This window comes from Halichoerus grypus, chromosome 12 (assembly GCF_964656455.1).
Source record: "Halichoerus grypus chromosome 12, mHalGry1.hap1.1, whole genome shotgun sequence".
In the NCBI taxonomy this organism is placed as follows: Eukaryota; Metazoa; Chordata; class Mammalia; order Carnivora; family Phocidae; genus Halichoerus; species Halichoerus grypus.
Genome location: NC_135723.1, coordinates 52,877,240 through 52,889,732, shown reverse-complemented (window position 1 = coordinate 52,889,732; position 12,493 = coordinate 52,877,240). Strand labels below are relative to the sequence as shown.

At 40.7% G+C, this 12,493-nt stretch overlaps 1 protein-coding gene across 1 annotated transcript in view; it reads right to left on the bottom strand.

Moving 5' to 3' along the window:
* ITGB8 (integrin subunit beta 8) overlaps positions 1 to 12,089 on the bottom strand; it is a 77,255-nt gene extending 65,166 nt beyond the window's left edge. Inside the window, exon 1 of the mRNA XM_036113147.2 lies at positions 11,005 to 12,089. Coding sequence (XP_035969040.1) covers positions 11,005 to 11,131 — 127 coding nt within the window. The 5' untranslated portion in view covers positions 11,132 to 12,089. The remainder of the gene's footprint in view (positions 1 to 11,004) is intronic.
* Between the last annotated feature and the right edge of the window lie 404 nt (positions 12,090 to 12,493).

Sequence of the window (12,493 nt, the reverse complement as noted above, 5' to 3'; positions counted from 1 at the left end):
TAGAAGGCTAGGTTGAATTTAGAATTTCAGACTCTTTAGATTTCTGTCTGGCAACTTGGCACTGTATAAAGTGTTGCCCCTCCAGCCCCTGATCTGCTCCATTTCTCTCTTACTTCTAGTTTTATTCTGCATTGCAAGAAGCCTATCACTTACCAGCATGGACACTCCAGCGTGCATTTCCAAGCTCTGTTTACTTCCCCTCTCTTGGAGTTTGGCACACGGGTAGCACAGTCTACCCAAAGGATGGCCCTGAAAGTAATTTGGGGCTGTTTGGGCAGAGAATCCTGGAGATGATCTAGAAGGGGACCAAAGACTCTGAATAGTCCTACAACATAGATAACTTGCCTGTGGGGAGGGCCAGAGGAGGGACTCTTCTCACCCCTAGAAGACAGTCTGTAATGATGATTGAGGGTGTAGAGTCACATCCCTTATTAGCTAAGAGATCTTGAAGAAGTTATTCAGTATCTCTTTAATTAGTCTGCTTAACTATAAAATGGGAATTATCAGAGTACATACCTCAGAGGGTTGTGGGCATCGAAGGATATATTTTTACACCATATGTACAGAAGGGCACCTGGCATACGGAAAATACTTCACAAATGTTAACTATTGTTACTCTTTTAACTCCAGAACCCAGAACCATGCCTGACACAAAGCTATAGATGTTTTAAGAAAATATGAATGAATAATGATTAAATGGATTAGAATAGTCTGTCTTCAATACCATTTTTAGTATTTGGTTAAATGACTCTAAATTCCAGTTTGTATGATCTAAATAGAAATCAATTTTAAAGTACAGATTGAGGGTAGAGGATCAGGATTATTTTTTATACTTAATTATCAACAATGAAAGTAGTTATCACAGAAATTCAAAAGGAAACAATTTTATAAAAAGTAGATTAAAAAAAATAAAATCTCTATTTTGATCTCTGCTAAAGATTTGCCTATAAAGCCAAGAAACTGCTCTCTGGAGTGGACTGAGAAAGCAGAAACAAGTGTATTTTATGGCATTAAAACTTCTATAGTAGAACTCACTTTTAAAAGAAAACTTTATTTCTTCAAGTTCAAATTCGAATGAGGATTAGAGCTAAAGAGGCTTATTTGCTTAGATACCCAATTTTAAGCTAATCACTATTATCCTCACCTCACTCATTGAGTCATTTATTTCAAATAGTTTATTAGGACCTACTGTATGCCAGGCATTGGAGACACAGAACCATCAGGAAGTTTCTCTCTCTTTCTCTCTCTTTTTTTTTTTAAGATTTATTTATTTATTTAAGAGAGAGAGAGAGCGAGGAAGGGGGGCAGGGAAAGAGGGAGAGAGAGTCTTAAGCAGACTCCATGCTGAGTGTGGAGCCCGATGCGGGGCTGGATCTCAAGACCCTGAGATCAGGGCCCTGAGATCATGACAGGAGCTGAAACCAAAAGTCAGTTGCTCAACCAACTGCACCACTCTGGTGCCCTGCAGTTTCTCTCTTAAGAAGGTCATAGGTGGGTGTGATGGGACATGGGACATGAACAAGGATTCAGAGGGTTAGGCATGAGATGCTCTGGTAGGAATCTGTCTGCAATGTGGAACAGTCTGAAGACACTGGGAGCCATAGAAGGTTCTGAGTAGAAAGGAAAAATGTGGACAAAGATTTGAAATGCTGGAGATCAGTTAGGAAGCTTATAGAATGAAGGATATTTCAGGCTTTCCCTACTCTAGTAGCATTGTATTAAAAAGAGGAGATAAACTTGAGAAACCATTATGGACAAAGAATTGATGTTAAAAAAATAAAAATCTCCATTTTCCTTTAAACATCTTACCTAGTCTCACCCACTTATTTATCATCTTGTCACCCCTTCACTACCTTACATCTCTTCTCTTCCTAACCATAAGTGAGAATTTGATCACCTTTAATAGCAAAGGAGAAGAAAATTCCTATTATTGTTATCAATTTGGAAATCCTAACATATCTTTCCCCTCCTTTTTAGAGGAGCTGAACCATAGGAAAGATTGTGAAATGCCTTAAGTGGACCGTAGAAAGAAAAAATTAAAAATTTAATGTCATCTTATTAAAATAGCCTGCTCTGACTCTCATATATAATAACAGCCTCTCTCAGTCTTTCTCTCTCTCAGGACAATTTCTCACTCTGCTTTATTTTTTCTTCTTTTTACCATATGTGTATATATATGACATATACATATCATATGTAATAAAATATGTATGTTAGATTTTATATATATAAAATATATATTTTATCATACATATGTTTATATATACACATAAGCACATGCATAATACATATATTTATCCTCTTCAATTAGAATGTAAGCATCATGACAGAAGGAATTTTGTTTTGCTCTCTACTGTATTCCTAGTGCTTGGGTAGAGCCTTTGGTGTCTCAGCATCAAACTTCTCCCTGAAGGGACATAATCCCTTGTGTTCCTTGGATGGCCCCCTCAAAGAAGAGTGACAAGGATAAGAAGGGCATGCCCTTAATGAGAGGGTGACCAGGGAATACACTAAGGGCATTCAAAAGTGCATCCATGGAATGGACTTTAAGAACCATGCCCCTCAGGCACTCAAAGAAGGCCTGGAAATTTTCCATGAAGGAAAAGGGAACTCTAGGTATGTGCATTGACACCAGGCTCAACAGAGCTCTCTGGGTCAAAGGAATAAGGAATGTCCTACACTGAATATGTATTTGGTTGTCCAGAACACATAAAGATGAAGATTCACTAAATAAGCTCTATATTTCTGGTTACCCATGTACCTGTCACAGCTTTCAAAAATCTATAGTCAATATGGATGAAAACTAACTGCTGACTGTCAAATAAAATTATAAAACTGCAAAAAAAAAAAAAATCAACAGCAAAAACTTATGCCTGAAGAAAGCATTGTAGTATATTCCCTCAGCCTAGTATATACTGGAAATGCTCTAAATAACCAATACTGCTAAACATGGCTAATCACTGCAAATATTTAACAGCCAAAGAATTACCTACTTTAGTAAAAATTCATGGAGACAAAATAATTAAATATATTAAACAATATAAAGTATCAAGCTATAATAGAGTAGCTCCAAGCAGCTAGGAATGTCACAAGTCTTATGATGATCAGCAGTCTGACTCATACACTGTGATTTTGTCCCTTTGAACACTTTTGACTGAACAGGTAACCACATACTTAGTAGATCAGTCTCTTTTTCTTTCTCTCTCATAACCACAAGTCATACACATCTGTAACACACTGGAAATCCTGTGTGAGGCACAGTTACATTCCAGGTTACTCCCATAAAGCCACATGTCTTGTCTCCATTCTCACTATGACAGGAAACTAACCATAGTGAGGTATATTTAAGATGAGCTGAGAGCGTTTGGGAGCTTCCACCGGAGGTATGCTTTGATCATGCCCCCAGTTCTCAAATCAGTATATTCCCATCTGTAGTTGTTCTGTGCCAGTAACACTGTTACAGGGTAGGACTCAGGAATCCCCACAGGAGTGTGTGAAGGTCCTCTTTCATGTGACAGTCACAGTGAATGTATAACTTAGAGCAACATCCAGAAATTTTTTGAAGAAGGTAAGAGGCAACATAACAGAGTTCAAATCTCATCTCTTCTACTTACTAGCTAGGTGACTTTGAGCCAGTTATCTCCTCTGTGCTTCAGTTTTGTCATCTCTAAAACAGAGATGATAATTCTACCTATCTTATAGTATTAGTATGAAGATTAAATTAATGTGGTGCATCAGTTAGATCAGTGAACGGTATAGAATGAGAGCTACCCAAGTGTTTGTTACATGACATGAGCATTATACTTTCTTTCCACTACATATAGAAGTCACACTTACATGACTTCTTTAGGATATAATGGGGAAAGTGACATTTTTAGAGATTAACAATTAGGTCACTTACTTAAGCTCAGTAATTTAATTGTTCAATTGAATAAAATACAATATGAATCATCATAAAATATTATTTTTTCTATGGCTGCTTTTATTTCATAATCAATATACAGCTTCCAGAATGCATTTCATATATAACTGGAGAAGATATACAGGGCTCAGCATTCTCATGCTGGCAAAACTCTAAATGTATAGATTTGGGCTGCAACAGGGACTAGTTTTGAGGACCAAGAAGGACTTAAGCATATACAGTACAGGGTTGGTTATGAATGTCGTTAGGTTATTTGATGAACATATAAAAAGACTGTTTCCTTATGTCAGTTTGGTAAGGTAAGATTCAATAATATACAAGTAACACCATTTTTATAGCAGTTACTCAATGAGACTCACCAAACCAGCAAAAAGACATCATTTAAATGACAGACTGCTATACAACAGGCATTTTCAAGGGGGATGCTTTGAGCATCTTAGCTTATTAAGTACAGACAAGAGAAAGACTACATAACAAGGCAAATAGTTTATTACTTTTCAAGAAAACTGATGGTCCCTGTAGAGGATTGGCTCCTGTTTATTAGAGTCTAAAGAAACTTAGATCAAAACAATACCCTCTGACACCCAGCTAGTGAAAAGTAAAATGACTGTGTGGGGGGTGGTGGTGGTGGTGGTGGTGGTGAACAAAATGAGGAATTTAACACCCAACTGTTGATACCTGGATAGGTCAAATTTAACAGGCGTGGCAGAAAAGGCTCTCAACTGTTGAGCAACAAAGACCAGGTTATCTCAAATACTTTGTTTTGAGGAAGGTTCATTCAAAATGGGGAATAGGAAGATTGAAAAGGCAATATAGTGTTGCTATATCATATTTCTCATGCCTCATAAAAATATGGGAATGAAAACTGATTATCATATTTATCTTGTTATTGCCTATATTAAAACCTATTCAGGGTGCCTGGGTGGCTCAGTCGTTAAGCGGCTGCCTTCGGCTCAGGTCATGATCCCAGGGTCCGGGGATCGAGCCCCGCATCGGGCTCCCTGCTCGGCGGAGAGCCTGCTTCTCCCTCTCCCTCTGTCTGCTGCTCTGCCTACTTGTGCTCTCTCTCTCTGTGTTAAACAAATAAATAAAAATCTTTAAAAAAAAAAAATTTAAAACCTATTCAAAGATGACCTTTACTCTCCTAAATAATACCTCCCAACTCCTCTTTGTTCATTAAAATTATTAACTAATTTTGTTTTTGGTCTAATTAAGGCTTAATTAGCTTACCAGTTGTATATGTTCATGAATAAATAATTTATCTTTAAAACTTAAACATACATTGGAAAAAATTATCAGCTGGTACAATTATTTCTTTTATACCTGGTCGGTCTTAATTTTTTTTAAATATTTATTTGTTTATTTGAGAGAGCGAGCAAGTGGGGAGGAGGGGCATAGGAAGAGGGAGAGAATCCTCAGGCAGACTCCCTGTTTGAGCACAGAGCCCAACAGGGGGCTCCATCCCAGACCCTGAGATCATGACCTGAGCTGAAACCAAGACCTGGATGCTCAACTGACTGAGCCACCCAGGTGCCCTGGTCAGTCCTACTTTTTTTTTTTTAAGATTTTATTTATTTGCCAGAGAGAGAAAGAGACAGAGAGAGAACAAGCAGAGGGAGCTGCAGAGAGAGGGAGAAGCAGGCTCCCCACTGAGCAGAAAGCCTGATGTGGGGCTTGATCCCAGGACCCTGGGATCATGACCTGAGCCGAAGGCAGACGCTTAACCGACTGGAGCCACCCAGGCACCCCTGGTCAGTCCTACTTTTTAGAGTCCTGTATATATGTTTCTACCACTTGAAGATATGGTATACTTTAAAAAAAAAAAAAAAAAAAGAGGTTACAAGATTCATTCAACTTTTATCAAATGTGAATGGACAAAAAATTAACAGCAAAATTGGCTTATTAGGCAATCTTTTCATGTTTATACTAAATATAGAAATACCTTTATTTTTCTTCTGGAAGAAGGTTCTGTTATTATCTAATAAATACAGTGGGACTTGATTCTTCAGTTCATCTGTTTGTTATAAAGATTAGAGAGGTTGAGAGAAAATAAATGAAGCCCTGTCTTGGAATGAACAGAGAATCAATGTGACAACAAAACTGAGAAGAAATGTACTTATTTTTTCATTCATTCAACAAATATGTATGGAGCATCTTTTACATAACTGGCATTTCCATAACTAAAACAAGAGCAAAGTATCTTCCCTTATAAGCTATAATGTAGTTGCTGGGTTGGGAGCAAGAGAGAAAGACAGTAGACAAATACATAATATATCAGGGATGCTACAATATATATATATAAAAAGATCCAGGGTAAGGCACTAGATAGTGTTGATAAGGAGGACAGAGAGGGCCTCTTTGATAAGAGGATATTTGAGTAGACATCTGGAAGAACTAAGGGAGAGGGAATCAGAAATATATCTCATGGGAACACATTCCAGGCAGAGAAATAGAGTTCAAGATTGGAGGTAGGATCATGCATCGTACATCCAAGATATAGCAAGGATCAGTGGTGTTGGAACAGAGTGAGAGAGGAAAAGAGAATAAGGAGGTGAGGTCAGGAAGTCATCAGGATCTTGGAAGCCATGTAAAGACTTGGCCTTCAATTTGAGATAGATGAGAAGAAACCATGTAGAGAGCTCTGAGGGGAGGAGTGATAGAATCCGAGGCACATTTTAAAAAGGTAAGTCTGGCTGCACCGTGAAGCAGAGAAGACTGTTTAGTAGGCATTCAATAGTTCAAGCAAAAAATGGCATGGACCAGAGTGGTGGCAGTGGAGGTGGTAAAGTGACTGTGGAATGTGAGAGAAACAGAAATCAAGGATGCCACCAAAGTGTTACCCTGCACTACTGGAAGTGTGGCTGATCACTTAGTGAGATGAGGAAGAGAATGAAAGAAGCAAGCTTGGGGGAGAAAACTGGATGTTTGGTTTTGAATACATTAGGTTGATTTTGCCTTTAGACATACGGTGGAGATGCCCAATAGGTAGTTTGCTATCCCCTCTGGAGATCAGAGAAGAAGTCAGGACTGGAGTTGTCAGCATGCAAGTGGTATTTAAGACCCAAAACTGCATTAGTCCATCTGAAGACTCAGTATATATCCAGAAAAGAAAGTTTGAGGACTGAGTCCTCAGCCACTTTGACATTTAGAGTTGGGACAGGAGGAAGAACCAACATCAGAGAGAGAGAAGGAGCTTAAACCAAGAGAATGTGGGTTCAGGAAGTCAAGGAAAGAAGTGTTTTGAAGGAGGGAGTGGTCAACAGTGTCAACTTGCTGACATTGATAGGCCAGTGGGATGAAAACTATAAACGGGCTATCCGCTGTGGCAATAGGGAGGGCACTGTGATCTTAACAGGACGGTATGTGATTAACACAAGCTTGACTGCAGTGGATTCAAAGAGAAGGTGAGGAGAATTGGAGACAGCAAAAATGGACCGCTCTTTCAAGGATTTTTGCTAAAAAGGAAAGTGAGAAATAGAAGATGAGAGATATTACAACATGTATGGGTATGCATATGCTATAGATGATCCAGTAGAGAGGAGAAAAACGTGACGATTCCAGAGACAGGGGGAACAATCCTTAAAACTGAAACCCAAAACAAGTTATACCTATGATTCCACTGGGATAAAATAACTGACGTTCGTTTGGGGAAGTAGATTTATTCATGCTATTTTTTCTTTTTCATATACATGCATACCAAAAAGCTGTTACATATGCATAGTTTTAAGAGAAATATTTTTAATGCAGCCATAACAGAATCATTGAAAAGTAAATGGTTGAAACTATCTTTGTCTTTGCTTCCTCCCTCACTTCTGCATTTCTTCCTTTAAGCATAGTAAACACTCCTGTAGTCCTAAATTTCAACTCAAAAATTCATGCTGTGAGACAAATGATAGTGTGTCTCCTCCAGTGATTTACTGAAATATTTTAGGATAAAATGATATGAAATTTGCTTCAAAATAATCTTATTGGGGGAAGGACATGAAATGAGTAGGGGAAGAGATGAAAAAAGTTGGCCCTGAGTTGATAGTTGATGAAGCCTGGTGATGGGTGATTCCTTATACCATTTTCTCTAATTCTGTATGTGTTTGAAAATTTCCAAATATAAAGTTAAAAATTAAAAGAAACCTACTGTCAATACCATACTTAATCCAAAGAAATCCATTACATGGTGAAATTTCTGATAATTCGTTAACAGGTGAAGGAGCTATTTGAGGACACAGGAATTTTTCCAAATCATAATCAGTTCTTTTGCTTTCATATACAGCACAAAGACGTTTCATATACAGCACAAACTTTTTTTTTATCATAAAGTGTCTCAGTTGCTTTAAGATAGAATTAATTTGGATGCTTATTGTACAAATATTTTGGAAGACTGGACTTCTAAAAATGAAGCCTTGATTCTCTTAAAAATCCTCTTACTTTAGGTAAGCATAAAGAAATCTAAGAACACTTGTGATATGAAATACGTTCTGAGGTAAAATAATATTACAGTTACAAAACAATGCTAATCTAGCTGATTGTTATTTAAAAGAATAAATAGTTGATTATGCACAGAAGGTGAAATTTCATTGCAATAAATAGTTAACACTTTTTAAAAAAAATAAATGGTAATTTCTGAAATTTGTCACTCTTATATTGCTATATAAAAATTTAGGTAAAAAAAGATTTTTAACCTTTCAAAGTGAGCAAATGTAGAAACAATAGTGTTGCTACATTAACTCTTCAAATATTAACCACTAAGTATTCTTTAGTGTTTTCCAGTTACTCATTAACCATTTTATACTGTTATTGTTTCTCCAGTTGTCGGTGATTTCCACCAGGGAAAGTTGAAAAACATTTTTCTAGATCAGAAAAATGGTCAGATTTATTAACAGCATCCCCCTTGCTCACCATATATTCATTATTAAAAGTCCACTATGTATTTGGGACCTATAAATCCTACTTCAAAAATTAAACTCAAAGTTACGTTGTTGTGCAGTTTATGGTTCCTTGTGTTGAGCACTTTATTGCCCTCAACATTTCCTTGGTGTAAACTACTGAGCAAGGGAACAAGATTTCTTTTGTAACTGATACCTAAATTTCTATTCAGCTTTAAGCATCTAATTTGCACTGTGAAGACATATAATTTGAGACTTGTAGCTATATCATGAAAGTACAACAGTTTATGCTGATCTCTAATTTTCTGAGTTGTACTGGCTATAATTTAAATTTTTTGCATGATTTTAACTGCAACGCAAACCAGTATACATCAGAAACCTTTGTATATTGACGGAGACTGGGAAAAGGATGCCTTGTTCGGATTTCAGATAAGCATTCCCTTTTCACAACTGCAGGTGCAAGGGAGCCCATTCATAGTATTTGCTTCAAACCAGTTATAGTCACTGGATGGAAATACAATGCTATTACATGAGAACTTTACTGATCTTTACAAGCTCAATGAATATTTTTAAAGTACTGTTATTAGTAGTAAATTCTAGAGGCAAGTAGCACTTTTTTGTCTATGTACTGGGGACAAAATATACTCTATTGACACAATCTTGGTCACTTTACTCTTGTGTGTGTATGTGTGCATGTTTACTAAATCTAGAAAAATACTTCATCACATATTAACACTAGATAGAATTATACTTGGTGGAAAATCTGCTGCAATCAAAGCATAGTTCCACTGAAGAGATAATTGATAATGAATGTTACTATTTCCTTTGCCTTCAAATTTCACTTATTTTGAAATAAACATATAAGCCAAAAAATAACTACAAGATAAAAAATTTACTCTAATTGCTCTCATTTCACATAACTGGGTAACTCTCCTTTGAAACAAACATTAGACAGCTATATGTGCAACAAATGAGTGAAACTAGCTGGATGTTTCCATGTTAAACTCTTACTTATAAGATTATGACTTGATCGTTTTTATTAGCTTCAGGCAGAAACATGCCACATCAATTGAAAGCATAAGAGAAAATTTTAGTCTACAAAACAATTACAACTCTACTTCAACAGGAGAGGTCAGAGAAAGGTGCTAAGAGAATTTAAGGGCTTGATGACCAAACACAGATAAAGCAATTTAAAAAAAGAAAAAATTGGCAATAATCATTGTATTGGCAAAAATAAATGTTTGGCCTGTATTTAAAACCAAGAAGAACTCATCGCAAATTGATGATTACTACTATTACTTACTGTACATTTTACTGTTTGCTAACAATCCAGTACAGCCACCTTAAATTTGCACGTAATTCAAAAGTGCCAACACACCTTTTCATGCACTATTTGACCTGAGCTTTTCTTGTGATTTAGGATGGGAGATATTGTCCTCATTTGTAAAATAAGGACAATATACATTATAAAGAAGTATCCTTTCCAAATCAAGGCAATTCTGATAGAAGTGGCTTGCCTGGATTGAAAGCTGTCAATCCTGGTCTAGGTTTCTATCTCAGGGTCTTATTCTCAGGGGCTTGATGTGACTGAGGGATTAATTAGCTAGGACTTTTTTTTTTTTTTTTGGAAGCTGAAAAAGTGGTGACTTAAAGAATATTTTGCAAGTGTGTTTAATTCATTCAAGCTGAGCCCTATGATAGAAGAAACTTGTATACAGCCATCCTCTTCTTTCATGGACTCAAAACCAGAAAACTCACTCCCATTATTCCAATGTACCCTCAGCCTTGAATCAAATACTAGTGGTAGGTGGATCCACACGCAGAAAGATGGGGGGGGGGCATCCTCAAAGATGCCTTCAAGGAGGATGCCTTCAAGGATGGAGCAGAACCCCTAAATTAGCTTATGTAAATATGACCTTCCACTCTTCCAAACTTCCATTCTATTACTGCTTCCCCCAAACCCGGGAGCAACACACATAGTCTCCTCGTACAATTAGTTATTGCTGTCACTCCGGGGCGGAAATACTTGACACCTGGCCTCCCTCGGGACGCCTGAATGGAGGACGCTGCCACACACCCGCCCTTCAGAAGTTCTCAGGGCAGTTGGAGGCTGACATTGGGCCACTTACCTGGCCAGGATGTTCGTCACAGCCCAAGACCTTTGAGGAAGAGAAGAAAACAAAAGAAAACAGAACAACTTACCACTCTGGCCCAGTCCAAGAACAACTAAAAACACCCAGGCCGCCCGAAGGACCGGGGCAGGACCGGGCCGGCAGTTTTGCAGGCAGACAAATGCGGCTGTAAAAAAAGCCAGGGCGGAGCGGCACATAATGCAAAGCAGCCCGCACCGCGCCCGCCGCCTGGCTGCTATCCGGCTGCGCGCTGGCGACTCCCGGGCGCACCTCGGGGCCCGCGGGCCAAGTGTCGCTAGGACGTTGCCCGCAGGCCCAGCAGGCGGACCCTGCGGCTCGGAGCAAGCAGTGCAGGTACGCTGGCCCGGACACCGCTTGGCATCTCAGGGCCCCCGAGGCCCTGCCAGCTCGGCTCGGCGGGTCCCGCGGTCTCCGCGAGAAGCACCTCCTCTGACGGTCAATGGCCCGGGGCGGCGACGCGAGCGAAGGCTCCGCAGCCCGCTCTGGGACAAAGAAAAGAGCTTTTGTTTCTCTCCAGCCGATGGGGCTTCTGCTGCATAAATCAGCTTAGTGAACAGCCAAACAGAATCAAACCCAAACAAAGCCCGAAGCCTGGGGGAAAAACCAGCCTAAAGTACTATCACTGGGTGATGCTACATCTGTGGGAGGGGACGCCGGCGAGGCCGAAGGGGAAAAAAGTCGATGGCGCATCAATCAGCGCGAGCTTCTTCCACAGGTGGGCAGGGAGGCCAATTCCACTTAGTTACAGCTTTGCAGCCTCGTCAGCTGAGCAACGGGCAAAGTCAAAACGGCAATGTCCTGGCTGGCGAGGGAGGAAGCGCGGGGTGCCAGCAGCTGGGGGAAACGGCTCCGGCAGCACCCTAGAAGTCCCCGCCGGCGTCCGCGGACACAGAGCGAGGCATAGCAGCTCCCCGCTTGGCCGGGAGTGGAGCGCACGGCCGCTAGTACAGGAGGGGAGGTTCCGCGAGGGTGCAGTAGCCCGGCCTCGCGGGGCGGGAGCTTCGTGCCCTCGTCCTTCTGGCCCCCAGTGTGCGGCTCAGGAGTCCCGCCGTCCAGAACCCGGGCAGCTGGCGCACTCTGCGGTGCACCCCGCGAGGAGGCGAGGAAAGCGAGGCTGGCGAGGGGCGGGGGAGCAGTGGTCCTGCTCCGGCCCCGGGGTAGGGGGGCTCCCGAAGTGCGGATAGCTGGGCGCGCTCGGGGCCGCGAGTTGCTAGGAAACCGCCCCACGCTACCCAGCGCCTCGCCCCGGCCGCCTGCAGGCGCAGCGGCGGCTCCGGCGGCAGCAGCAGCAGCAAGAGCTCGGAGCAGCGTGGGCGGGACATTGGTGAGGCATGAAGTCACCGCGGCCCACACTCGCTCTTTGTTTTGCTCACTCCAGCTCTTTTTCTCCCCCTTGGCTCTGATAGTTGTCATGCCCACCGTTCACAAGAGCTCCCGATGCGTAGCTGCGCAACAAGAATCGCTCCCCCTGTTCCCTTTCCCCCTCCTCGCCGAATCCCTACAGCCCAACGCTCCCCTAGCCGGTACGGAGACTCGCT